The sequence below is a fragment of the Saccostrea cucullata genome, unplaced genomic scaffold (genome assembly GCF_032062105.1).
Source record: "Saccostrea cucullata isolate Sc308-1 unplaced genomic scaffold, CSIRO_AGI_Scuc_v1 ctg45, whole genome shotgun sequence".
Taxonomy (NCBI): domain Eukaryota; kingdom Metazoa; phylum Mollusca; class Bivalvia; order Ostreida; family Ostreidae; genus Saccostrea; species Saccostrea cuccullata.
Window position 1 is genome coordinate 189,953 of NW_026939164.1, and position 27,701 is coordinate 217,653.

Genomic DNA, 27,701 nt, shown 5'->3' on the forward strand with positions numbered 1-27,701 from the left:
AAGAAATCAACATAATAATAGTGTAATATTTAACAAGATAAAATAATGTTAACATATAAGCTCATAATTTTGAACTTCATTCTTATTTAAATTGTTTGAAAAAAAAAATAACAAAGACATATATGATTTTAAAAATGTGTGTTAATAAATCAGAGACTAATTATTAAGATTTTTTTTGTTCAGTTGAGTCTGTCTTGTTTTCTTAAAACATGTACATTTCTACTGTCTCACTTTGACAGCTACATCTGCCAGAAAATTTGTACTGGTTCATCAATTTGTCTTTTTAAATTTTGCAACAGATCATGAATTGTTGGTAGTTTCCATTCGTCTTAATCTCATTGTCTCCACATTTCTTCTCCTGTCTTTGTCATCATATCGTAATAGAAAAAGTACCACCACTAGAAATCCCGCCTTTACAAATGGAATTGTTTTTCCAATAACGTCACAAGCGGTTGAACAACACGTAACGCAATTTACGATGGGTGGAATAACGACCAATAAAAATACTGAAATAGAAAGTTTGTTTATTATCTATTAAGATTTGAATAATTTCACTTATAGAAGGATACATTCTCCTCAGAAAATTGGTTAAGTATAAACTAGCCACATCTACTACATAAAATAGCTTTCCACTTTCCTAAGGAGAATTGGAAGCAATATTTTCACCTTCTGCAAATGATAATTTTCTAATGACCACAAAATTTTATGAAAATTTAAGAGATTCCTTCAGTATGAATAATCACGAAAAAATATGGCAAAATAACTATCCGGAGCTTCTTTTGAAAGATCGCCCGAAGAGAATGGCCAAAAATTAATTACATAGAAACACGATTTATAATGTGTTTCTTAAATAATTATACCCTTATTTATTTTGCACCATAAAATATGAAATAATAATAATAATAAATCATTATCGTTCATTATAATTTGAAGAAGATGATCCTAGTCATGTTTATCATGTATATACATGAGTGGTAAGCTTTTTGTGATGAAGCACTTAATTGTAGTAAAGTAAAAATTGTAATAAAAAAATTGGAATACACACATATTAGTATTCGTCATCTTTATTCTTATATGTTTCATTACGGTAAATAGGTTCATGACAACACATACTTTACTTTCATTGGAAAATAGGTTATTCCTATCTAAACTAAATTACAAAGTAAAAAAAAAAAAGAATCAAAACTCACTATGTGTTTCAAACACTCTCCTCAATTAAATCTTGCAGATAACTTCATCACGTAAACCATTAATGTTTATTCATATATGAAACAAAATTACCACATGTAGCTTACAAATAGTATATAGAGAAATTGTTTTTTTAAATGAAAATTTAAGAAAGCAAATTAAATCTTGACAAAGGGTTTTCGAGCCAACATTTTGCAAATTTAAAACGATTTTTTAGTGCCTTTTGTAATTTCTTTACAACGGAACAATGTCTCACTCTTCAAAGGTATTCCAATTTATGTCAATTTTTCTACTTGGAATAATTTCTATTTCGCAGTCTCAGTAGTAGATTGTTGAATTTGCAAACATGTGGTAATAATTATTGAAAAATTTCGTTACTTTCGATTTCTTTCATACAATAAATAAATGTTCAAGTATATTCTGTATATTGTTGTGTCATAAATAAGAACTATGTTCAATGTCACATAAAGATCATTACCTGCTACATAATAAAATGTGGTTCCTCTGCCTTTCAAAAAGTCAGGTATGCAGTCCCTTGTAGTGCATTTATTTTGACAGATTGCATACATAATGTGAAATATTACTGCAACAAAAACAACCCAGTCAAGCACAAAGAAACCAATCTTCGACGTCCGTGAACATGTCTTACGATCACTCTGCGTGGCGTTTGAGAATGTGTTTTTTTGGGAAGTTGCACTTCCATTTTCCGTTTTTTCAATTCTTTTATAATCATTTGGTGTTTTTTCTGTGTTATCCTGTTCCAGAGAGCAGTCCTTTGCCTTTTCATTTTCTAAAAAAAAAAATATATATATGTATATATAACAAATAATATTTTTTTTAAAAATGCATCAGCCAGGTACGTTTTTTTTATCTAAATATTTTCTAATTTTTTTTGGATAAGTACACGTAAATACTTCCACATGAACAAATTGCTTTAAATCACCTTCAACTGGCTTCAAGTCAATATATTACCGGGGTATAAGAAAAGTGTACACAAAGTCAAAATATTGCCAATCACAAGGCAATTTGAAGCGCAAGATATGGAGCATCCTCACGACGTCAAGGATCCTGTATCAACTCGTTGCCGAGGGAGCCCTGTAGCTTTTCCAAAGCTTGCTTCTCTCCTTGGGAAGCATCAATTAAATTGAAGTAGAATAATAATTAAAACGAACAATAAGAAATCATTGTAACCTGATTTACATTATACATAACCGAATGGCTTGATATGATTGTTTCAGAGTTATGAAAAACAATCAAGATAATTGTAAATTTTGCCTGAAATACACCACTGCTATCAGGCCCAAGATATCGAATGAAATTTGTCAGGAATCTCAAGGCAACTAGTTGCAATGGCATTTCTAACGCCATACAATATATCAAAATTGATGCATTAGTACACGATATCAAATTTGCAGGGCAAGAATTATTGTATTGTGTTTATAAATTTGCTTTTATTTGTTTGTGTTGGAGAGGACATTCTAAGTTGCCATAACTTGTGTCCAATCCCATTGATTATGTTTCAATAAAATGTGTTTAAATCAAGAATTTTTTGACGTTCCCATTTTAAAAAGAATCATGACATTATCGTGATCATGATAGCAATCACAATCCAACAACTTTACTGAAATAATGCTTACATAAAATTCTTCCTATTATGACAAAATGATTTTATACAATTATATTTTTAAAAAACCCGCTAGATTCATCTTAATCTATAAAATAACAAGAAAAGAATTAAATTATGAATACATGTGAAATACAGAAAACTATTTTACCTTTTTCGGTACAATTCATTACAGTCGAATTGAAGGTATCTTGACAAGGGTTTTTAGTACTGTTATTACATGGAGGCAATGAAGTGCAATCCTTTGGCAAGCACCTTCTACATTCCAGTTTCTACAATAACAGATAGAAATTATTCACGTAGCTGGCATTTTTCATATTACAGTTGTCTTACCATCATCATATTAATGAAAGTTAAGACTTTTTGGTTTTCAGCACACCAATATTTGTATAAAAATAAAAAAAAAACAGAAGAAAAAGAAATGAATTCTTCAAAACTTATTTTCAAGGAATTCAACCAAAAGAAACATGAAAATAGCTGTCTGAAACACGTTTCTCACAAATTTTCTGATTTCACACACTATCTCTGTTTTTCATTTTTTGCATCATCACATTTGTCCAGTATTGTTATTGCATTGACCTTTGAATTCCTTCTTTATGATATTGATACATTTTTTAGGCAAAAAAGCATATAGTTGTAGACATTTACTTATGGTGTATGTGCTTCTTGTGTTTGTTTTAACTCCATTTGACCCTTTGATCTTATTACAATTGTTTGCTTTTTAAAAGAAAAAAAACTTTCGCCATGTAAATTTGCTCATTCCACTCAGTTTACATATATTCTTTTACACAGACAATTGTTTATTTTGAAATATATTAATACTTTATCTAATTTAAACGAGCAGAGATATTGCCTCCTACTGGTGAATGTAATCTAGTTCTATTGAAATTTTAAATGCTTTTATTTCGTCGAAAAACCCCAGAGTGCAGTCTTTATCTATAACTCCATTATATATAAAATCATAAACCAGAAATCAGCTCAATATTTTAAGCATTCAGAAATAAATGTAGAAAACTTTTTAAAAATCAAAAAGGTCGAAATTTTCTTAAAAATCAGTGAAAATCTTTCAGGCAATTGTTTATTCTATTGTCAGGAATTGAAATTTCAACTTGAATGCTTAAGATAGAGTATGATTATACAAGTATAAAATACTTCATGTCTGTTAAATTTAATTTGAAAAATCAAATATGGTGATCATTACTTTTAGATTAACCCTTAATAAATGTATGTGCAATGAATTGGCGTATGAATACATGTAGAAATGCGAATACTCACTTTTGGTAAGTGGCAATATTTTCCAGTAAAATCTACAATAAATTTTTTACCCTCAAACTGCGCAATAAATAAAATCACGTAGAAAATTTGACAGAATAAATAAATTTACACTTGTAATATATTATATTTAAATTTACGTAGACACTATATATACAAAAGGAATTTTTGTATATAAAGTGATTAGTAAAATTAAATACAGTATGTTACCGACCCCTGTGAATAAATTGATAAGTACTATAATTAAAGCTTTGAATTTATAATCGATGTTTTTTCTCAAAAATAAAACCAATGTAATAATTAGAACAAAAAAAAATGCATGGACAGAAATTTGCAATGGTACCTGTTCCTTTGCAGTTACACTTTCCACAGTCTTCATCCGAGAGAAGACACCTTCGGATTTCCCCACATATCACTCGAGAGGTATTATGACGACATTTGGGAAAAAACCCAGTGCAGTCTGAGCCTAAATATTTGAATAAAAGCAGCGCTTAATGGAATTCTATGATTGAAATAAACAAAAATATATAGTAAATACATGTATAGTTTTACAAATTTACAGGTTTAATTAAAAAAAACTTCAATCTTAAGTGAATAAGATTAATATTGTCTACACACAAAATTATATGCATTCTACTTACAATTGATATTCGTATCAGTTTTGGTACAATTACTCGGTATTTTCGCACAAACGCATTTCGTCGGACGATACGTATAATGTGATGGATTGCAAAATTCATATTTAATATCTATAAAAGGAAAAATACACACCATTTTTACCCAACAAGAACAACATTGAGTTTTAACTGAACTTTCCTAAACTTTATGATTGTCAGTAAAATATATATTTAATCTCCCATTTGGTTCTTCCTGCTTCTGTGTGTCTTATTATGAACTTGAATCTACATTAATCACTAATCTTCTTAATATGAATAATCATGGCTTTGTTGTTTTTGAGAAGAACATGTTTAAAGATTTATTCCTCTTTTTTCCTATGTAAAGCTATGATACCCCAATATTAACCTACCCTATCCCTGGGGGTAATGATTTGCACAAACTTAAATCAAAACTTCTTGAGTATGCTTCGTTATCTATTACTGATCAAGGCTTTGTTGATCTTGAGATGGAAATGTTTAAATGATTTCCCCCCATAAATCCAAATTGAAACTTCGTTTCTCCATTTTGCCCTTATCCTACCCCTGATGGTTATCATTTGAACAAACTTGAATCCACAATAATTGAAGATACACATCGTTATTAAAATGACTGATCATGGCAATTTATTGTTCTTGAGAAGAAACTGTTAAATCTTTGACAGCTCATTGTAGCTATACCCTACCCCTGGGGCATTCTTTCCTATAGAAATGTTCGCAAAATTACGGACTGTGTGTTTTAACATTGCATATTATACACTAAAAATGGAAAAACAGACAGTGGAAATTTCAGAACTTTTGAACTTTTTAATATAAATTCAATTAATTACTTGTAACGTCTTACCTTTCCCTGTTAGGTTCTCTATTGGTGTACAATCTTGATTGATATCAACATATTCTACAATATATTTTCAGAGTATTTTAAATTTAAGTGTTTACATGTAAAATATACATAAACATCATTAGCGTATAAATAAATTGAAAAAAGAGTAAATCAGTAAGGTACCTTTGATTTGATCTGTATAATCAATGGTTAGAAGACAAGAATTGGTAGTTTCTGAAAGAGAAAATGGCAGGCTTAATTAATCTCATTTTCCTTCCCTCAAGCAGTTTAAACAAATTATACCCAAAGTGAAGTATTTCTGAATGCAGTATTCATATCCAACAAGAAATCTGTGAGTCAATGCTCACTAGTAATACCCCCGCTCTGATGTAAATAAGCACTATCATGTTTATATATATACACAAGTTCAATTACAGGCAGATGCACAGAAAAATATGACAAGTTGACATCAGATTCATATCAAAATTAATCCCACCATATGGCATGCCTCAATAAAGGGTGTAATAAAATTTCAAGCATCCGCTATGAATAGCTAATGAGAAAACTGCGACGAAAATTTGTTATATGTGAAACAGACAGACACATAGACAAACAGGAAGTTGATATTCGATTTGAAAAAAAATGTATCCCAAGATATGGCATACCTAAGAGAAGATTTTGTTAAAATTTCAAGCATCTATGATAAGTAGATGCTGAGAAAACTGTGACGAAAATTTTGTGATGTTAAAACAGACAGACACACAGACAAACAGGAAGTTGACATCAGATTTGAAGGAAAATGTACCCCACCAAATGGCATGCCTTAGAAAAGATTGTGTTAAAATTTCAAGCATCTACATAGAGTAGTTGCTGAGAAAACTGTGATGAAAATTTGTTACGTATGAAACGGACAGACCCACAGACAAACAGGAAGTTCATATCCGATTTAAAAGAAAATGTATCCCACCATATGGCATGCCTCAGAGAAGATTGTATTAAAATTTCAAGCATCTACGATGAGTAGTTGCTGAGAAAACTGCAACGAAAATTTGTGATGTATGAAACGGACAGACGCACAGACAAACAGGAAGTTGATATCCGATTTGAGAGAAAATGTATCCCACCATATGGCATGCCTCAGAGAAGATTGTGTTAGAATTTCAAGCATCTACGATGAGTAGTTGCTGAGAAAACTGCCACGAAAATTTGTGATGTATGAAACGGACAGACGCACAGACAAACAGGAAGTTGATATCCGATTTGGGCGAAAATGTATCCCACCATATGGCATGCCTCAGAGAAGATTGTGTTAAAATTTCAAGCATCTACGATGAGTAGTTGTTGAGAAAACTGTGACGAAAATTTGTTTCGGACGGACACACAGCTACACGGACACACGGACACACAGCTACACGGACGGACAGACACACAAGGGTAAAACAGTATACCACCCTCTCCTTCGGAGCGGGGGTATAACAATTAATTTTACCTGATCTATTTATTTTGCTCCCATTCAATCTGTACATTTGTGATGGTAAATTAAAATTCTCTTCAGATTTATTTTCTTGAAGGAAATTCACCAAAGAATATAAATGGAGTACCTATATATTGAAGAGAGCTGGTCAATTAAAAATTCAGTAGTACAGAATAATTAAAAATAAATAAAATTAATCCACTACTTACGACACATACATGTAGGCATATACATAAAAACTTACCAAAGAAACTGTAAATAGGCCCTGTAGAAAGAAAAAAATCATTTCAAAAGTAACCTTGAAAATTTAATTCGAATTATCAACATATTTTGTTTGAATTTTGACTGATCGGTAACAGATACTTACAATGGCTAAAATGATTTTTTTATTTCCTGTAGGCCATTGTATGTTATTTTCCACGGTATTCTCCTGAAATTTAATCAATATTTTTACACAACTTCTCTATTATTAGCAAGTTTTAAATATTTCAGGTTTTGCTAGGAAGTTAATACTGAAATGTTAAATAATGGACTGATTTAGTTAAATTTTTTTGAAAGTAAAAACCAGTCCTCCTAAATTATCTGTAATATATAAATTTCCCATTTAATCGGATGTATAAATCTTAAAATACTTAAACTAAAATATACAGTCTCATGTGAGATGGAATGGACTATCTCTCACTTCAGTTGAAAGATTTTTCAGAGGATCAGCACTATAGAATAAACCCAGACTTAGAAAGGTAGCTATGAAGAACAGATTGTATATGCAGATATTCGTTTCAATTCAAGTATAAAATATAATTCAAGTTCAAAATAAATCAAATTGCATATAAGCATGCACAATGCTTTTTTTCAGCATTTTGTGCATATATTCAAACAGGTTTCTCTTTATATAAATAATTTTAAATACTATTACTAGTAAATTTTGCCACTGTAATATACGTATATTACTCCACTGTAATATATATAACACTTGCAGAAAGCAGTGTAAAATGTACTTGAATTCCAATATTCTAAATGACGAAAAAATCAAATGTGACAGTTTGAATTACTATAGTATATGTACTCATTACTCATGATCCACTTCGGCATCGGGTGACATAGCACTCCAGGGTTTTTCCTGTCACCTCGGAGCAAATATTCTGGGATGTCACCCTCGAAGCCATGTGATATATGTATAATATTGTACTTTGTAAATTTAAAAAATCTACATTATTAACGAAGGATAACTTTAAAGAAACTTATCTACAAGTAAAGCATTGTACCTGTGTGTCTTCCTCTTCCCCCTGAAGAATTTCTGTCCTCTACATTGACAACAAATTGTGTTAAATACACACAGATTTACAATATAAAACAGGTTTGCACATTCATAGAGAACTTATGGATAAATATTATGTCTACCTCTTCTGGATTTTGCTGAGCATTCGACATGTTGGACTCGGTGTTTGATGTGTTCGAAGCCACGTCAATTGAACGTTTGACTTTATCTGCACCAGAGTCAGACAAACTTCTTCGTGGACTGGACTTTTTTAACACTGGACTATCAGATGTAAAAACGTCCTCTGCTTCAGATTCTTCAGTCGCTACAGGAACGTAACCTTGTTCAGTGTAAGACTTTGAGCGGTTGAAAGAACGTTTCATAATAAACCGTTGCTATTCTGTGGAGTAAAAAAAAAAAAAGAAAGCTAAAGTGAAGTATATGTATTATAGTAATCTAAACAACTGAGTGGATTAATTTAACTTATTATGAAAAGATACGATGCAAATGAAGATATGAACCACGTACATTTTGAGGAAGACACTAAATCTATATCAGAGAAGCTTAAAATAGCTTGCTTACTGAAATGATGCAAAATATATACATGTAAGTGGAAGAGTGTATCTCGTACAATAGTTACCCAATTATGAAAAGTTCATTTCCGGAATTACTTTGGAACTACAAGCAACTTCACACTTAGTCCTCAAATATAATAATAAGATATAACTCTTCATTCACTTGTTGCAACTTTTTCTCCAGATTCCAAATATCAAAATTAAAGTGTAAGTGATGCAAATATCAAATTTTTGAAATAAAGAGGAATTGTAGTTTCTTAATTATACAAATTTATATCCTTATTAACTATGAATTTTCCCACTCAAGCCTTTCCCACTCAAGCCTTTTATTGTTAAAGAGAAGCTTACTTCTTCAAGGCACCTGATATCAACTTCCTTTGTGCATGTGTATTGTTTAAAAAAAACAATTTAGCATGATCACTGTCTCTTATCTCACTTTCATTAAGGCCATTCAATTGAGTGTATTACCCACTAATATTTTGTCTTCTTATGTTTTGGGTCTTACTTTTCTAAATTGTTGACGTATTTTATCTATTCTATTCATTGTCTAGAAAATAACATTGAACCAATATATAGCCTCTAAATACTGACCATGACAAGGACGCATGCTAACAAATGAGTTTACATTGCCAATCAGTGGATCTGGACTATATAATACGTCCTATCTTACAACGAGAGAACATTTTTAAAAAACTCACTGCTTGTTCTATTTTCATCGTTTCATCAAATTCTATGCAATATGATATATTAGTATGAAATCTTATTTATGTAATCTGTGACAGAAGCATAGAAACAACCACTGGAATTCTGCCTCACACTAGTTAACACGACTTTTTTTTTCTCATAACAAGACCGGAAAACTGTGTTGGCCATACAGGTAAAGATTTTTGAACCTAGTGCACATGGATTCCTTGCACACGACAATTGCTTTTATCTTGATGTGTTAATTTTGTTAAGTGTTGAATGAGTTTCTATTTAATTTAGATTGATTGATTGATTGTATATTGTTTAACGTCCCTCTTGAGAATTTTTCACTCATATGGAGACGTCACCGATGCCGGTGAAGGGCTTCAAATTTAGACCTATACTCGGCACTCAGGGCCATTGAGCAGTGAGGGTTCTTTATCGTGCCAACGCCTACCGTGACACGGGACCTACGTTTTTAAGGTCATATCCGAAAGACCCGTGACTTTCACTTCTTGTGCCGAGCGCTTGGCGAAGGAACAGTCACTACCTTTGTTTACGTCTTAGGTATGACGCGGCGCCGCGATCGAGAATCGAACCCGGGCCTCCCGATCACGAAGCGAACGCTCTACCACTAGGCTACCGTGACCGGTATTATTTAATTTAGAAGAGGTTAAAGAAAATTATATCAAAGTAATTTGTCGTAAAGAAAATCGTATTATATTTCATTTTTGTATTTATACACCATCTTTAGAATATTAAAAAGAAATATAAAATATTAGAAAATATAGCTATTTGAAAACGTCTGATAATTGTGATACATCGCCAATATCCATATAACGCTTTGCCTCTCTCTCTCTCTCTCTCTCTCTCTCTCTCTCTCTCTCTCTCTCTCTCTCTCTCTCTCTCTCTCTCTCTCTCTCTCTCTCTCTCTCTCTCTCTCTCTCTCTCTCTCTCTCTCTCTCTCTCTCTCTCTCTCTCTCTCTCTCTCTCTCTCTCTCTCTCTCTCTCTCTCTCTCTCTCTCTCTCTCTCTCTCTCTCTCTCTCTCTCTCTCTCTCTCTCTCTCTCTCTCTCTCTCTCTCTCTCTCTCTCTCTCTCTCTCTCTCTCTCTCTCTCTCTCTCTCTCTCTCTCTCTCTCTCTCTCTCTCTCTCTCTCTCTCTCTCTCTCTCTCTCTCTCTCTCTCTCTCTCTCTCTCTCTCTCTCTCTCTCTCTCTCTCTCTCTCTCTCTCTCTCTCTCTCTCTCTCTCTCTCTCTCTCTCTCTCTCTCTCTCTCTCTCTCTCTCTCTCTCTCTCTCTCTCTCTCTCTCTCTCTCTCTCTCTCTCTCTCTCTCTCTCTCTCTCTCTCTCTCTCTCTCTCTCTCTCTCTCTCTCTCTCTCTCTCTCTCTCTCTCTCTCTCTCTCTCTCTCTCTCTCTCTCTCTCTCTCTCTCTCTCTCTCTCTCTCTCTCTCTCTCTCTCTCTCTCTCTCTCTCTCTCTCTCTCTCTCTCTCTCTCTCTCTCTCTCTCTCTCTCTCTCTCTCTCTCTCTCTCTCTCTCTCTCTCTCTCTCTCTCTCTCTCTCTCTCTCTCTCTCTCCCTACATATGTATCTTGCATAAAACATTTTACTTTTTCTTTTAGACTTGCTCTTGAAAGTTTTCAGGTAAATTTTGCTTTTGAATTTGATTCAAATTCTTTTCAAAATATGCATATTTTAAAAGTTCCAATTATGACAAAAATGTACCATGACAAAAATAACATCCTCATATTTCAGACTTTTTTATATTCTCAAAATGTTAAACCAGGGGAAAAATTGTCCAGATTTATTTCCCGCTTCTTTTTTTATTTTCTACTACACGATCCTTTCAATAGCAACTTTGTACAATTTCATTTTGAAATGAATTTGACAGCGCAAAGAGTTTGTCTGTATACTTGAAATCAAACTTAACTCCGATTTTAAATGTTCAAAATACAAAATGAATTCGTAATTGTTCGATTTGTCCAAGAATCAGGCATGTGGTCAAATGATTTTAGACCTTGTAGATCCAATCTGATCCCTGACACACACTGTAAACATTGGTTCATGTTTAGTGTCAGAATCGTGGCACGTGATCTTAGCCAGATAATGCTATCACAATCAGTTTTAACTCAGAAAAAATATTCTCCTTGCCTGAATGATACGACTATATGCCCCACTTACCACGTTAATGGACAACTGTGTACTGTATACAGGTAAATTTAGATAAACAAAATATTTACATGCATTCATTTGATATGTAATAATAAAAAAATACTGGTAACGAAAGTAAAAGAAAAAAGTACATACCACCATGATTGAGAGTTAGATCTCTTGTGAAATAATGGAAATAAGGTTTGACATAATACTTTTATTCTAGGAAGGGAAAAACCAATTTAGATATACATGAATATATGTATTTATAGAATTCTGAAATTCCCTTGTGTGGACACGAGGTACATAAATAATTAACCTACGCTATATATATAAATGGTTCTAAATCTGCACGAAAATGTTTACTGAATATCCGTGCTTTATGTCAGATTATAATTTTCTCTGAAGAAAATTCCCAATAATTTTATGCTTACATTGTACAAAAATATTATAAGCCAAGATTTTATGATTTTTTCACTATGGTCATATACAAACTTCAATGACAACGTGTCACACGCCTTTGAATAAATTTTACTAACCAAGCACATTGTTTCAGATGGAGTCGGGGAAGTTGGGAGGGGGTTCTCTTCGAATCATTAGTACTATTGAAATTGTTCGTTGATAATCTAGTTGCCTCAAACCCTCTTCTTCGTCAAAACAAAAAAATTAAGTTTAGTTAAATCATTGTAATTAATCGGGTATGCATTAATAAAAGAAGATTGGATGCTATCTTGATGCTTTCCAGTCCCCCTACTTAAAAAAGTTTTTCAAAGTAGGTAAATTTTTTTATTGACATTTTTTTCGATAACCTTTTTTGCCCCCCTCTCCCTGTTTTAGAAAAAATACTAATATACATGCCTGGTACAATTGCTGATTGACTACGCATTAATTTTGTGTATCATTTAAATTCTTCCCATCTCAGATGTTTTGGAGGTCCGTGTTTGCTCCGCTCCTGTTTTGTATTGTTTTATGGACTTTTAATCTTAAAGACTGTTCGTTATCTCCATATGTTTCATACATGAATTCAATGCTACTCTGTAATTATGTACATTGTTTAGAATCATTATTTATCTCCACTTATTTGATGTCGCACAATGCTTTATTCTAATGTATGAACTTCTCTCCTTAACTCTGATAACATAAAAAGTTGCTCCTATCTAAAGGTTATATCAGTTACATGTAGCCAGCAAATAAAAAAAAGAAATATCTGACAAATAAAGCAACCATATCATTCCTGAGTTTTTGATCAATTGCTTTAAATCCATGAAAAGTATAATAATCTTACACCTTTTTTTGATTTCTATTGTCGTAATTTACAGGTATAAATCTTTGACATGGCACCGTGCACCCTGCTCCAGGTTCCTATTGATAGCGGATACAAGGAGTTTCGACTTATTCAGATCTACAGCTCCCAGTATCTCACATCAATTCCCCGGGATTCTTGTCACTGGTGCTAACGTATTTACCCTTCCTCTACCCTTTTTTCTCCTTTAAACTTCTTATTGCTTACAGCCGCCTTTCCAACAGCCGTTCAGAATAAGAAGTCCCTGAAACTCTCAAAGCGGTTATTTAATACCCTTCAGAGTAGTCTACTTTGAACGGGGGTGGGAGGAGGTTATTCCATTTTAGCCCTACGTCTGTTTCACTTTCAGTAATCAGTTCATCGTTCATCGATATACTAAAAAAGTGTAAATTTTGTACTTTATATAGAAAAACGACATGACAACATAAATTATTTCACGAAACAAATTTCTAAAAGATAAAAATAATATTTAAAAGACTTGACGACACAAAAGAATACCACAAATAAATCCCTACATTTATTTTCACATTACGTTTATATTTTCAATTAGTGTGCTATATTCCCCTTCTCGTGCCATTTTTACAAAATTTATCGTCACAATCCACTCCCTGGCATTACCCTGTGTCTATCTAGATTCTGCCTTGCTTTTTTACTCAGCTTCTATGGTACCCGCCCTAACACAAGAACCCCTGACTCTTTGGCCATGAAATTCACAATTTTCGAAAAGACACCCTTGCTCATCAAATGGGGTTTACCAGTCGTGAAAGTGAAATATTGTAGCTTTAATTCTCGAAAAAACATATTAAAATTAGAATGTCCCTATTTTACATTGAGCATAGGCATGCAGAGGTGTTTTTTTCTTTTCCCTGTCACGTTTAAATGATTCACATGCTATAAGATACCTCTGTAAAGTGTCTGTATGTACTTACATGTATGAATAAATACATAAATTAGAGAACGCATCTCTGTTTCATCATCAAATTAAGTGTAAAGTAAATTTTTGAAATTCTGTGTTGAAAAGTGAAATGACACCGGATAATCCCGATTTAGTCTGTGAAACGAGACTCAAGGACATGCGATGCTCTAATAAAAAAACATAGTATTTTGTTAAATAATGACTTGCTTAGAAAATAAATTTAAATATGCTTTATTTTCAATTCGACATACATGTATTTATATATCAAAGAGCATAATTTCTGAAGACCCTCTAAACCAACTCTGAATATTTGTCAAATAACATTATATTTTAACAAATCGATATTTAAACAGAGAAACGGATTACAAAGCACAATCATTAAACACATAATATGCAATGTACATAGACACATAAATACACCGTGTATATAAAATATGGATCAGTTTGTAAATATATTATCGAAAAATGTTTGTGGAAATTTTCATGTTGATAAATTAGAAATAAAATTGTATTGTTTTCTGATTTCATCGATTCACTGGTTAAGCTAATTTTTTGGCATCTAGAATTCTCTCTCTCTCTCTCTCTCATTATGTAGGATAATGATGACTTAAATGCAAAGCATCGTAATGAATGTTAATAATTTTTTGGCAATAATAAAGCCAGTCCAAACATCTGTAAAAAATTTTTTCAAGAATAATGGCTGCGGCATATCATAAATCTTTGCGATAATCACAGTTGATTACGAATATAATCGTTCACTTCTCATACTTATGCAGCAATATTCCTTCACCTGCATACGGGGTTTAAATATTTCTCAGTTGTTTTGATATACAAGAGCGTGCCCAATGTATGTACAATTTCTAAAACGACGTAAATTATCGAAAAACAAGTTGATGAAACAAACATATCAGCAGTCTCGTTAAAAGTTATCATTTTGTAATTCTATGGTCGATACAATGACCTTGTTATCAAAAACAATTTATCATTGAGTCAAATGTTCACTGACGTTTTTCATACTTATTGTTCGTCCATTATTCACAAACATAATAGTGTCGACCGATTTTTCCCATTTTTTGCCCGATCATGATGGGTTTACCGGTCAGAAGGGGATGCTCAATCCTTCATAGCACCTAACTCCACCTCTGATGTTTTGAGGGTTCATGTTTGCTCTGCTCCAATTTTGTATTATTTAATTGACCTGTGATCTTGAATACTATTCGTTATCTCCGTATATAATTCATCTTAAGGGGGCCGACTATAGTTTCCATTGCGCAATATTTCGCGCATCATAGTAAAATGAAGCGTATTTACTGTTTTAATGCAATTTTTTTCGCTTAATTATTAAAATTAAACAAAATTAAGAAATTATAGATATAAAAATGTAATTACAATTTGATATAACTGATTTTTAAACCGATTTTGCAATTGATAGGTAGGTTGACGTCGTTGCAGTGTGTTTTTGACGTTATGATAATCTGTAGCTCTTAAAAAAAGGGGAAATAATATTATTTAAGAAAAAGTAATAAACATACGCTCTTGAAATTTAAAACATAGAAATTTGAGAATATCTCCAATATTTTTATTATGTTTTCATGTGAATCCATTGTGTACGTCATATTTTGTAATACTCTATAAAAATAGTAAAATTTGCTAATTTTTGGCAGTTTGAGATGCCGCCTCTGGTAACAAGACGGTAGAATTTTGTGTTTCTTACATATATTGTATAATATAGTAATACTCATCGAATATTATAGTTTGAACAAAATGTCTATTGTAGTATTTGTATAATTTGCTTGAAAGTGCTAAAAATTGGCATTTCCTATATATACCTATAGTAAATGTACCTGTATTTTGAGACGGTCCCTCATAAATACTTGGACGGTAGATTTCCTCCGAACTTTGTATGTACACTGAAGTTAATGTAAGTTATATATGGTATAAAAAAGAAGAGTTTCGCTATTGTAGTTTTCACACAATAAAACTATAGTCGGCCCCCTTAAATTCAATTGTTCATGCACTCTTAATTTGAATTTCAACATTACAACTAGTTGCTCATAAATCAATACTGCGTGATGCAGATGGTTGTATATTTTAAAGTACAACGAAAAGGATTCTGTCTTATTCATAGTGGGTGCATCTGTTGTTGAAATGGCTTTTGTTTAATGAGATTAAATTTGATTGAGATTTTTATCGATAAATGAAAAGATATCAGACGAGTGCTTACACAAGATTACATTGTTAATTGTTTACTCCTAATTAAGGAAGATAACCTTATTTTTTGTAATTTTTGGCGTATTTCACTCACGTGTTATTTCAACAGAATTAGAATTGCAAATTTCAAAAAATCGTGCACGAAGTTTTCTGAATTTGTAAAGGTTTTTGGATTTATTTCTTCCCCTGAAAATTGTACTGAAATGGTCCATTCGGAATGAATATGTGGAGATATTAATCCTTTTTAAAAACTATTTTAAAAAGGATTTGTTTCCAAGTGTTGAGTTAAAATGTTATTTATATCGATTAAAAGCATATTAATAAAACAAAAGACAATGTTTTGCTATATTTTGTTCCCAAAATATGGAAAAATTAAAAGAAAACTACGACGAAATTACATTCATACAGGAAATGACAATTTACTACTGTTCACTGTTTAGCATTTCAAAGATTATGCAACTGTTACTGTGTAACACCATATAATGAAAGCACCAGCATGTAGATATTCATCTTCCCATACCTAATACAGCTCTTGACCTCTTGAAATTAAATTGAAATTCATGCGCACATTGTTTTTCGGTCAACTTTTGGTGCTTTAAAGAGCGAACAGTGTGTTCTGTTTATACGGATTAATTAGTAAAACATAGACCTTATCATGATTATATAATCGTTGCTGCCGCATTCTACGTGATTACCTTGTTTTCGACTCAGTACATCTGTCTACATATTTCTCATAAAATGTCAACAGTGCGGTATTTGTATTATCTGCATACTGTTTTAAATATCTGTTTTTTTCTGAACCTATACGCTAGCTATATAAAAGAGATTTTAAGCAATTCGTATGTTTCTATAACGCCATATCAAGACAAAATATGCGAATTTACATGGCTCAGACTGAAGCTCGAAATCTTTAAACGAAAAAAAAATCAGCTATATTAAAAGATAAAAACAACAGATATAAAGATAAGCAAAAAATGCAAAATGTAAACAACATATAAAGAGGGCATTCTGCGCTACTTCCAGACACCAACAGCTTTTTATCCTTGAACGAGATGATATTGATCTTCATGTCTGAAAGAAATTAACGTCGAACCCGGCGCTAATTGAGTTGGACAGAATGCATTCTCCAAATTTCTAAAACTTTGAGTAAAAGAACCGGTATGAAAAGTTTGCTCTTTTTTAGAGAAAATTAACAAAACAATTCGTCGGTGTGATAATAACTGCTTTACAAGAGTCTCCGATATCTAACTAAAGTCGATAATCGAAAAATAGGACAACTCTACAATACGACCCTGTTCAAATCTGATACCAATCTACACTGAAACAAACTTATAAACTAGAGGATTGAAAAAAGATATACAAATTTTAAACTGCCACGAAGACGTATTGAAAGTCACTTACATTGGTTGCATTTTATCCGAATGTGTCTAGTCAATGGGAGCAAAATACATCCAAATGCAAAATAAATACACCAAAAATATAACTGATGGCATCGCCGGCTGCGAATTTCTATCACGTGTCTGTTTGCCAAAGGGAATCCCCAGCATCATTCATTCAGAATTCCAGAAGCATTTTTTATCAAACACAGAAATTTCTAACGCTCTCGGGACCATGAAGATGAAGTGGTTGAAGTATATCAAAAGCAGACCTCTGTAAGTGTTGTCCTACTGAACTTCTAAAGAAAGTCATAATTCTCTGCATTAAATAATGAAAGATGTGTTTGACTCTATTCCTGTTTAATTATACAATTTACAATATTTCAAGTTATTATCATTCTTTTGTCAGCAACCTGTTATTATGAGACATTGAATAGAAATTCGAATGACCGATGTAGACTGGCCTTGTCTGTCTGCTATGCACTGTACGACAGGCAGAACCAGTCAATGAACGACATAGAATAAAAATACGATTTTTTCCCACCATTTACAGTGAATAAACGACCCTAGGATATGTGTTTGCTCCTGTACTCAGGCAAAGTTAGATTAATATAATCAAGATGAAAATGATAGAGGTGACAAGAATAGATATGGGTTACCCCATATCCAAAGATATTCGACTGTTAGATTTAATATGTTTAACAGTGTTTATAATGACGTTAATAAAAAAAACTGCATTGTCTAATTATGGAACTGTTGTAAATTTCGTGATCCATAGCATTACGGTCACCCAGTCTCCTAACAAACAGTACACATAGGCCTACATGTACCTGTGTCTGCAAGACCAACATTAGCCTTGGTCTACACACGTGCGATGGAGCTGTCAAACGCATCCAGCGAGCTCGGAGAAACACTTTTTGTTTTGTCGAGAAGTTACGATGGCAGACAAAACTTTTCTTTTCTTAATTAGATCATATAAATACGAATTCTGATTAATAAAAGTTATACAATCCCTGTTGAACTATATATAGTTTGTTCTAACATTTGCATCTGCAACAACAAGTGTTTAAAATGCCCGGGTTGGGAAAATCAGGACCGGGTCGGAAAATTCTACACTGAAAACATGGAAAACCTTTTTTGTTTTGAAAATAACTGAAATATACTAATGTATTTGTCGCAGAAATTACTTACATAATTCAAGTTCTATATAAAATGGTATGCTGAACTTCAACACGAACCCGAATCTCCAACCCAGTTCTCGTTTTGCCACACATACCCTACAGTTTACAAAGTGTACACACGAGCAGGCCAGGGATTGAAAATTCCGTCATTTAATAATACACACACACAGAATGATTAATTTTTTTCTTTAAGAAAAAATTGTATGATAATTAACGGACTATAAACATGTACTTAATACAATTGTTGATATACATGTAGTATTATCAATTCATCGGTGAAAAGATATGAATCGAAGAATGACCTAATTATTCTCTGTTATCAAACATGTAAAAAAAAAAAAAAGGCTGAGGAGGGAGCGAGCGTAGGAATATTGATATTTTTTATTTGCATTTCGGGGGGAAAGTGACTTTCTAATAATATTTTGACGTTATTTTTGATTTCTTTAACGTATGACATACACAACTTTACTCTTATCATGGACAATAATGTTGTATCTACTTATCATGATGGAACTATTTTGGTCGGACCAATTTGTGTGAGCTGCCGCTGAATACAGTAATATATCTTGCATAAATAGTATGCATTGATCGAATATATTAAAAATAACGAACGGATTCAGATTTCTTGATAGAGGATGCGAGGCATCGCACCATTTTTTGGGCTTTGGGTATAAATGGATGTATTTTATTTAGTTCTCGTGCATCCTTGAATTCGACTCTCACAAATTAGATCATTAAAATCTAAACGATGAATAAATTTATTTCTAGTTAAAATAAAATAAATCCTCTTATTTCTCCAACTTTATTGTAACTAAAAGGGGTGCAATTGCACCCCGCCTTCTAATAGCCTTAAATGCTGTTGATGATACAAATTAAAAGTGATATTTGCGCTCACAATCTATATGATAATAAAGGTACGTTTTATTGTGCAGATTATTTCATGTCCCTGTTAACATTACGAAAGGCTCATGAATGAAGGACTACATGAATAAACAGCAGGACGAGTCAATTATAAGCAATATTTAGAGTTAAAAATGTAATATTATCCATGTTATCGGAATATTATTTAATTCTCTTGAAATGGAAATTCCAAACTTGATTTCAATCAATAAATTTTTTCCACAGGAATAATTTTTGTACTCAGACCGTTCTTTTGAATAAAAAAGGACATTTTGGGGTTTACTTCTAACCAGTTTGTCCCTTTTGGCCTTGACCTTGGAGTTTAACCTATTTTTGAAGAATTTTACCTTGGATATATTACCGGTATTCTGAATCTATAAATCAAATCCTTCTCATGCATTATACAATATGATATGTCTAAATCTTTTGAACAATTTGTGATAGGGCATCTATATTTCACATGTATCTTTGATACCTTTGGCACCAATAGTTTTTATCTCATTTCAAAAATCAGTTTTGAACAGATGGTGCATGGCTTTCACAGGTGCTTTTCTAGTAACAAAACCTTTCTCATGGAACTTTATTTTTTATCTGTTGACGATGGAGTTTGGGTTGTATTACAGAAACTTTAACCTTCGACGTGAGCTGCCATACATGGGCATCAATGTTACACAAAACACGTTTTGTTTTTTTCTGTTTAACGTATTTTAACTATTTTCAGGTTAATTTTTTCATACATTAGGCCTATTCATGTTACAGAGATAAATTTTATTTACGCTCAATACATTTGTGTGTATTTGTTGCTCAAAAGGAAATGAAATCAAATATCCCCCATGGCCTTCTTTGTCAATTGTACTGAAACCTGAAATGTGGGATTTTAGAATGGAACAATTTGAGATACGAAAGTTGTGGATTCGTGAAAAGGAGTTGCATGTCTATTGTGGTATGAAAAATAAACTGCCTTGAAGCCAAAATATGAGTTTATTGCATAGACATGTAATTATTGATTTTAATTTTTTTTCTTTTTTTTACTAGGTCGCAATATCTTAAAGTTCTACGAAAAATCAAGCTATATCTACAAACGTTTAGAACATTTTTCACAATAAAAGAACTAAAACAAGAACAAGAACGGGAAAACAAGTTCGACAAAATCATATACGTTCCAATACTAATGCCTCAATGTAGATGGATTTGTTAATACATTTTAAACATGCAATACATGATTAATGCGATTTGAGTAAATTCATTTTCAGTAGATTCCCCTCGTTTCTGTCTTTCATATCAAAACGTTTTTCAAAAACAAGGACTTATAGACATAACTGAATTCATGCTGTAATCTTAGCTAATGATAGCAGCCGTTCCTTTTCACTAATGTTGTGTAGTCTGTACTAGTTTCTCATTGACACTTTATATCAATGAGTAAAAGTTTCCAGTTTTGTTACAAATTCCACGAAAACTCTTCATCAACTTATACCAACGTTTTTTGATGGTGTCAGAAACGTTTCATGCTCTGTGTACATGTAATGTGGTATAATGTTTCACAGAATACAGATACGATTTATCCCGGTGAGCTTGAGATAAAAGATACCACAGAGGCTGAGACATCTGTTTCATATTTGGATATTTTACTTGAGAAAGACATTAAAGGTAATGTAATTTTCCTTACTTATGCAGCAATGTGCCTTCATCACCTGCGTACGGAGTTATATATCTCAGTTGATTCGATACGCAAGAGCATGCTCTTCGTATGAACAATTTCTAAAAAGAAGTAAATTATTGACATATGCAAGTTGATGAAACAAGAATATAGCAGTCTCGTTTAAAGTTATCATTTCGTATGTTCTATGGTCGATACAGTGACATTGTCAGCAAATACAATTTTTCATTGAATCAAATGCTGACGTTTTTCAACTAATTGTTACTCCATTATTTATACACGGAATTGACGACGGATTGTTTCATTATTTCCCGATCATGACATGGAGTTCACGGCGGGTATGACCGCCCGGTCGGCAGTGGATGCTCACCCCTCCATGGCATGCACCTGATCCCACCTCTGATGTTTGGGAGTTCCGTTTTTGCTTTGCTCCTATTTTGTATTGTTTTATGGACTTCTGATCTTGAATACTGTTCGTTATCTTCATATTTTTCATTACAAGTGATTACCTTATTTAACGTTTCATATAGACTATTTTTTGTTTTATTCGTAGATTGTATTACACACTGCTTTAACTAATTGTACATAAATTTTATATCGTATTCTCCTTGATAGAATGTCCATGCCAAGAAGAACTGTTTGAAATATTAAATTGGAATTCTTTTTTCTTAGCAAAACTACCATAAGGTTCACTGCCTGCATATACAACTTTTCATCAAGTTTAAAATGAAAAGATTATTTTTTAAAAAGATCAGTGTATTGTTATACATGTAGTTCATAAATGAATCTTGTCGGTATTTCTCTATATTTAGTAAAGCTTCGTGCACTCGAGGCATCTTGTGGGACGTCACAGAAACATATATACCATCTTTCAATTTACATAGAATTTTATTTGACACTTTACACACAAAACTTTGGTGTAGAGAGTGTGTGCTATTTTACAACAATGACATAGAGCAATTTTACTTTTAGGTGTATAGTGTAAATGGAGTTTCATTCAAACAGATACACTACATACAAAACTTAAGTGTGACGTGACGGCCTCTATCGAAAACCGTTTCACCCTGACCTCAAAGACAAAACGGGCTTTGCTTTACAAAACGTACATGATATTAAAAATTGTTAGTCAATATGATATTTCTTCTTAAACACTTATGCTACGAAAACATCCTTACGCATTCACCTTTCGATCAGAAGACTTCACTAAATTCCATTACTTTTTTGTAAAATTATTATTATAGAATATAAAACATGATTAAAATCTTTGAATAGTTTTATGTACTGATAAGATCGATTTTCTCCCTGGTAAATCGAGGCAACGTATCTTCTTGTTTAATACAAGATTTGTTTTTTAAACATGTTACATAATATCAGACCTAAAGATTAAACATGGTAGATCAAATAAAAAAAAAAACATCGATTAAACCACTCTAAATCACTTATACCACAGTGCGTATGTCTTCTTATGAAATTTCAATTTTAATTAAAAGATGTTGAACATTATTTCGCAATAGGAACCTATTTTTATTTTGCAACAACCACTGAACCTTAAGATTATTTTCACAGTGTCCTGCACTTTTTACTCACAAGTTATTTGAAACTTTTAAACGCAAGAAATCTATAATAACCGAGTACATTTACACATCTACAGAACTGGTCAGCTTATCGTGAGCAATCGCTACACATATACAAATTCAATCAAGTTTCATAAATACTGTAACTTATAAAACAAATTAAAAACCAGATCAGGAAAAAAATCTTTTATAATTGTTCAGAATACTTTGTGTTCTTATATTATTAAAATTGCTTTTATATTTTCGATGTCTTTTTATCTACATGTATGCTCTTGTCAAAGTAGGGATTATAGCTAAACCTGTGATGCATCAAATTTCGAGGAAATAAGCGATGTCAACAAAGCAAAGTTTGACGACAAACTTATTTACTGCATACATGAGGTGTATATATACATTTTGTATATATATTTCTCTTTTCAAAAAGTGTAGAATGCGTAAAACCATGCAGCTTCATTGTGGGATTTAGAAGAATGTGTCGCACTATAGATCCCAGCCGATTTACCCGAATTAGCCAATCGTTCCATCGAACCGAAAAAAGACTTTAAATGCCTTAGTGAAAAAAGCACCAGCATGTTTTACAAAGGACCATGTAAACAGTTACAATAGCAGACCCGAAAATACATGAAATGTTAAATGATTGCCAAATAATGATAATACACCAATATGTAAAACCTGCATGTACATCAGATAATTTTTTTCTTCAAATTTTATTGTTTTTGCAGAAATACATTAAAAAATCTGTTCTCAGATTATATCTACAGAGTGCATAAATTGCTAGTCTCAATTGCCAGGGTAATATTTATGGTGTATTATTTCTTGTCGAAAATAATCTTATCCATGGCTAAAAAAATCGATCATACTGAAATTTGGTAGTGTTTTCCAAGGCGGATTTTAGCATTGTGACATGCTGAAAATTCATAATCTTGAAAATATAATTTCAATAATGCTCTGTAGAGGTTTCTTTTCATCGTCAAGAAGTGTAGAATCGACAAGGTGTGTATTACAACTGACTAACCGAATTCGGTAAACAGGGTGCAATAAATAAATATCTAGGCCAAATAAATGCACCCTGCAAACTCTTTTAAATTTGCACAGCAATTAAACACTCTCCATATGCAAGAATTAAACAAAATGTCAGTACAGTTTGATTAATATCAAGCAAAAGTATCAATATGTACATGTAATTCAAAGACATACCTTTTCTTGTCGTATTTCTGTTGCAAATATAAAGGGTCCTAAATTTAACTCGTTTCGCCGAAATGTAATAATAGATAGAAAAAAAATCCCTAAAAATTAAATCTTGCAAAAGTAGTGATAGACTATGAAAACTGTATGTCCTACGCATTCTACTTCGAAAACATATGCATTATAAACAAGAAACAAAACTCGAAAACCGAAAGTAGATATAACATCGATTAATTTTTTACGTCCACACTGTGATTTATCTACCGGTAATTCTTTCAAGGGCGCTATTCCAGACAAAGCAAAATGCTCAATTTACTTGATCGCAAAACATGTAAAGCCTTATGTTATAATTATCAAATTTCCACGTCCATTGGATGCAACAAGCACCTGCAGGATTTATTAATTATCATGGAACACCAAGACACACTTGATACCATCTGTATCAAAGAAAATATATGACAGGATTAATTTAAACCAAGGTAGACTACTACCAGAAAAATTGATGTTAAAGGAATTTTAACAACCTAGTCTGAAAACGAATATAGTCGTGTAATTATTTACTCAAATAAAAATTAATATTAACAATTGTAGTACTACATCTCAAAGCCATACACACGTTTTATACTCTATACCAGTAATTATATTCTCTTAATTTGGATAAAAATAAAATTTGTTACTTTACCCTTAATTATTTGTAATGCTGTAGCGAAAATGTTCTTTATTTACTGCTCATGACAATTAAATATTACTGAAAGTTTCCATTTACTTTATGAAAGTATTTCATAAACAGCAGTCCTGGTGCTGTTTTCTGTCTCCCATATCTTAGGGAGCGTAAACTTTCTGTAGAATTTCATTTTTGATTATGCAACGAACGCACAGCATTATTAGAACTTTATATTATGCAATTTCTGTCTGTATTTCTCAGTGCAGGAATTTCCAAAACAGTGAAACATTTGGAAACTTTCCACTCAGAATCGATAGGGAGCAGAGAAACTAACATTTCTATAATACACGGAAAGAACAATAAAAACGAACAGGAAATATTACTTGATATTCCAGTATTACTTCCGATATGAAATAAATCTAGCTTTAAATCTTTAAAAAAGTTCGTTAAAATTTCAAACAATCATAAATACCGTATAAGCAGATATTGCAATCCATTTTGGCATTCTTAAAAAGGGTTTTTGTGATCGCTTGATTTAAATATCGTTTAAAAATATTCAATATTAAAAGTTACCGTCATCTTTTTATGCACCTTAAAATTGCTAAAATTACTACTGTCTGAAATTTAATGGGTTTTTTAAGGACAATTCACAAAAATGGCACCTCGCTAAAACTCCACTTTTACAAATTAAAGCAAACCAACTTTTGAATTCATGTATGCTTGCTTTCAGATAGATATCAAAGCTAAATTTTGGAAACTATACAATTAATCGTACAATGTAAAGACACCTTACCTTAATTGAAGGAAATCATGATCACAATTACACCGAATATGAGACTTAAGCTTGGTGACAAAACTGGAGACCTGCGGGTAGTGAAATACAGTATTGGTTAAATGCATTAAAGTAAACATGTAAGAATAATTATGACCTCCCCCCATTTTTTAATAAAACCATATAAAATCAAAATTCAAAACCTCCAAATAAAACCCCCTCCCCCAAAATAAAATGATGGCAAAATTAATTGACATTTTGAGTATATTTGATGTCATTTTTTGGGCATATAATTTTTGGTCTCTTTTATCTATTTGTTAATCTGTATGTCTGCAAAAGATTTGTATGCATATATGACTTTATTTGGCTACAAACATTTTTTGACTTCTTGGTCTTGATACTGAGTTTCGTTGTAGTTGTGAGAAACTATAACCATACATATAACCTCTAAATACTTTGTTATGGCTTTCCTATTTCTATTATGTCTTCCTTGTGAAAAGACAATTCCTTTTATACCAGTATTCTTTGACCTCAACCTACTTTTGAAAAACTTTACTCTTGACAATATGCTCCCGTATAAAAATCAGAATACTTTTATTTGATCAGAAACTTTGATTGGTTGGTGCAAAGGCTTTCATATTTCACATATGTGTTTCTGGTGACAAAACCTTTCGTTAGGTGCTCTATTCTTATATTTTCTTGCTTTGAAGTTTGGCTTACTTTAAAAAAAAAACTTATTTGCCTAAACCTGCCATGCTGGGCTTCAGTATCTTGCAAGTATATCTTCACCTTGGTGACCTCAGCCTATTCTTCTCGCAATTAGATTCGACATTAATAGATTCAAAGACGATAATACCGGTATTCGATTGGAATTGAATTAAGAATTTATTTATTTTAGATTTTTAAAATGACCATCTCAAACAATGCGCTGATAGTAACTCGATCATTTGTAGTTCAACACAGAGATATAAAATGAATTGTTAATAGAATAAAATTCCAGCTACTTCCGGTAAAAAACACGTATTAAAAATTTTTTTAGATCTGAATAGAACAAGTTATAACTGTATGTTCTTTAATCAAAATGTTGCGACATGTATGAAATTAACAACTTATGTCTCTTGAATTTTTCGACCAAGTGTCCATCACAATTAAAAATTTAAATGGAATTCGCTGAAAAATATCTGATATTCAATCTGTTTATAACATATTAGTTTGAGAAACTGCTATTTTGTAGTTATGTCTTTAACCCTAACCATTTTATAAATCAATCCTGTTACTCTTGCCAAACGATACCTTTATTTCCAAAAGGAATCAAAATTAATGCATGTAAAATATTTTAATCTTAATCATCCTGTCTTTTTGTCATATATACAAAATACAATGTAAATGTAGAACTATTACATTCATGATTCTTAAGGACTGCATTAAATATTTTATGATTTACCTATTTCTTTTTACAGAATTCAGCAAAATCAAGAAAATCATCAGTAAGGATTTTCATAATGTAATTTCAGACTGTTGATATTTTGACCTTGACAACTAAAAACCAGGAAAATATTTTTTTTCTAAAAATAATCCAAATGCATTTTTAACAAAGAATGGAAAAAGGCTCTGAGTTTTATGTATACAGCAACTTCTCTGTGGAAAATTAACTTCCCCATGTTTCTCCAAGGCAACATTATATAACTGTGACTGAATTTGACTTTTGATCAAACTTTGTTAATGATCGAATTGTTCATCAATATAAGCTTCATATTTCAAAATGTAGCATTTAAAAATCTTCCAACAAAGAAAATTGACAAGTTTAAATATTTAGTAAAATGGCTGGATAGAATTTTCAAGTTTTTACAAATTCCACGATATGTAGAATGTTTTTTTTTTGGCAGAAAAAGCTAATTTTGAAAAGAAAAAAAAAAGGTTGTATTCTGTGAAAAATACTAAATCCACATTTTATGACTCTGGTCGTGTTACTTGATCACAATTTTCCTTATATTATTTCATTCATTAAAAAATGTTTCAGTTATCCGAAGAAGGAAATGTTATAAATGGCAAATAATCTTGTCAAATCCCTACGATGAGTATGCAGTGACATATTGGACAGTTGAGGCATTATTTATTTAGTAGATCACATAACTTGCACTTCTTGTTTGTTGAGTTATAAGAGATTTGGGATGAGGTAGTGTAATATTGCACTTTTCAAGACATAAATCATGAAGAAAATACAACTTGGCTTTTGGTTTGAAAGAAAAAAAGTTAAGTGCAT

The 27,701-nt window shown here is 31.9% G+C and overlaps 1 protein-coding gene across 4 annotated transcripts; it reads right to left on the reverse strand.

Annotated features, from left to right (window-relative positions):
- On the reverse strand, positions 1-25,583 carry LOC134252427 (uncharacterized). 4 transcript variants are annotated; one of them, XM_062734905.1, is made up of 14 exons: positions 25,460-25,583; positions 8,436-8,692; positions 8,300-8,338; positions 7,402-7,464; positions 7,279-7,299; positions 7,050-7,161; positions 5,744-5,794; positions 5,582-5,635; positions 4,726-4,833; positions 4,428-4,550; positions 4,088-4,119; positions 2,964-3,084; positions 1,667-1,978; positions 1-506 (listed from the first exon to the last, which is right to left on the reverse strand). In XM_062734905.1, exons 2-14 carry the CDS (start codon positions 8,673-8,675, stop codon positions 301-303), a joined length of 1,482 nt encoding a protein of 493 aa, XP_062590889.1. In that variant the 5' UTR covers positions 8,676-8,692; positions 25,460-25,583; the 3' UTR covers positions 1-300. The 4 variants fall into 4 exon arrangements, with proteins under 4 accessions (XP_062590889.1, XP_062590888.1, XP_062590887.1 ...); XM_062734904.1 differs by lacking the exon at positions 25,460-25,583 and adding an exon at positions 24,015-24,168; XM_062734903.1 differs by lacking the exon at positions 25,460-25,583 and adding an exon at positions 17,531-17,890.
- Positions 25,584-27,701: the final 2,118 nt, after the last annotated feature.

What these genes read in the sequence shown, in the direction of transcription:
- LOC134252427 (XM_062734905.1), bottom strand. Translation starts at nt 8,675, where the DNA reads ATGAAACGTTCTTTCAACCGCTCAAAGTCTTACACTGAACAAGGTTAC. An exon ending in AAAAAATCATTTTAGCCATT is followed by an intron (nt 7,300 to 7,401) that starts GTAAGTATCTGT and finishes TTCTTTCTACAG; the next exon opens with GGCCTATTTACAGTTTCTTT. An exon ending in TTATACAGATCAAATCAAAG is followed by an intron (nt 5,636 to 5,743) that starts GTACCTTACTGA and finishes AATATATTGTAG; the next exon opens with AATATGTTGATATCAATCAA.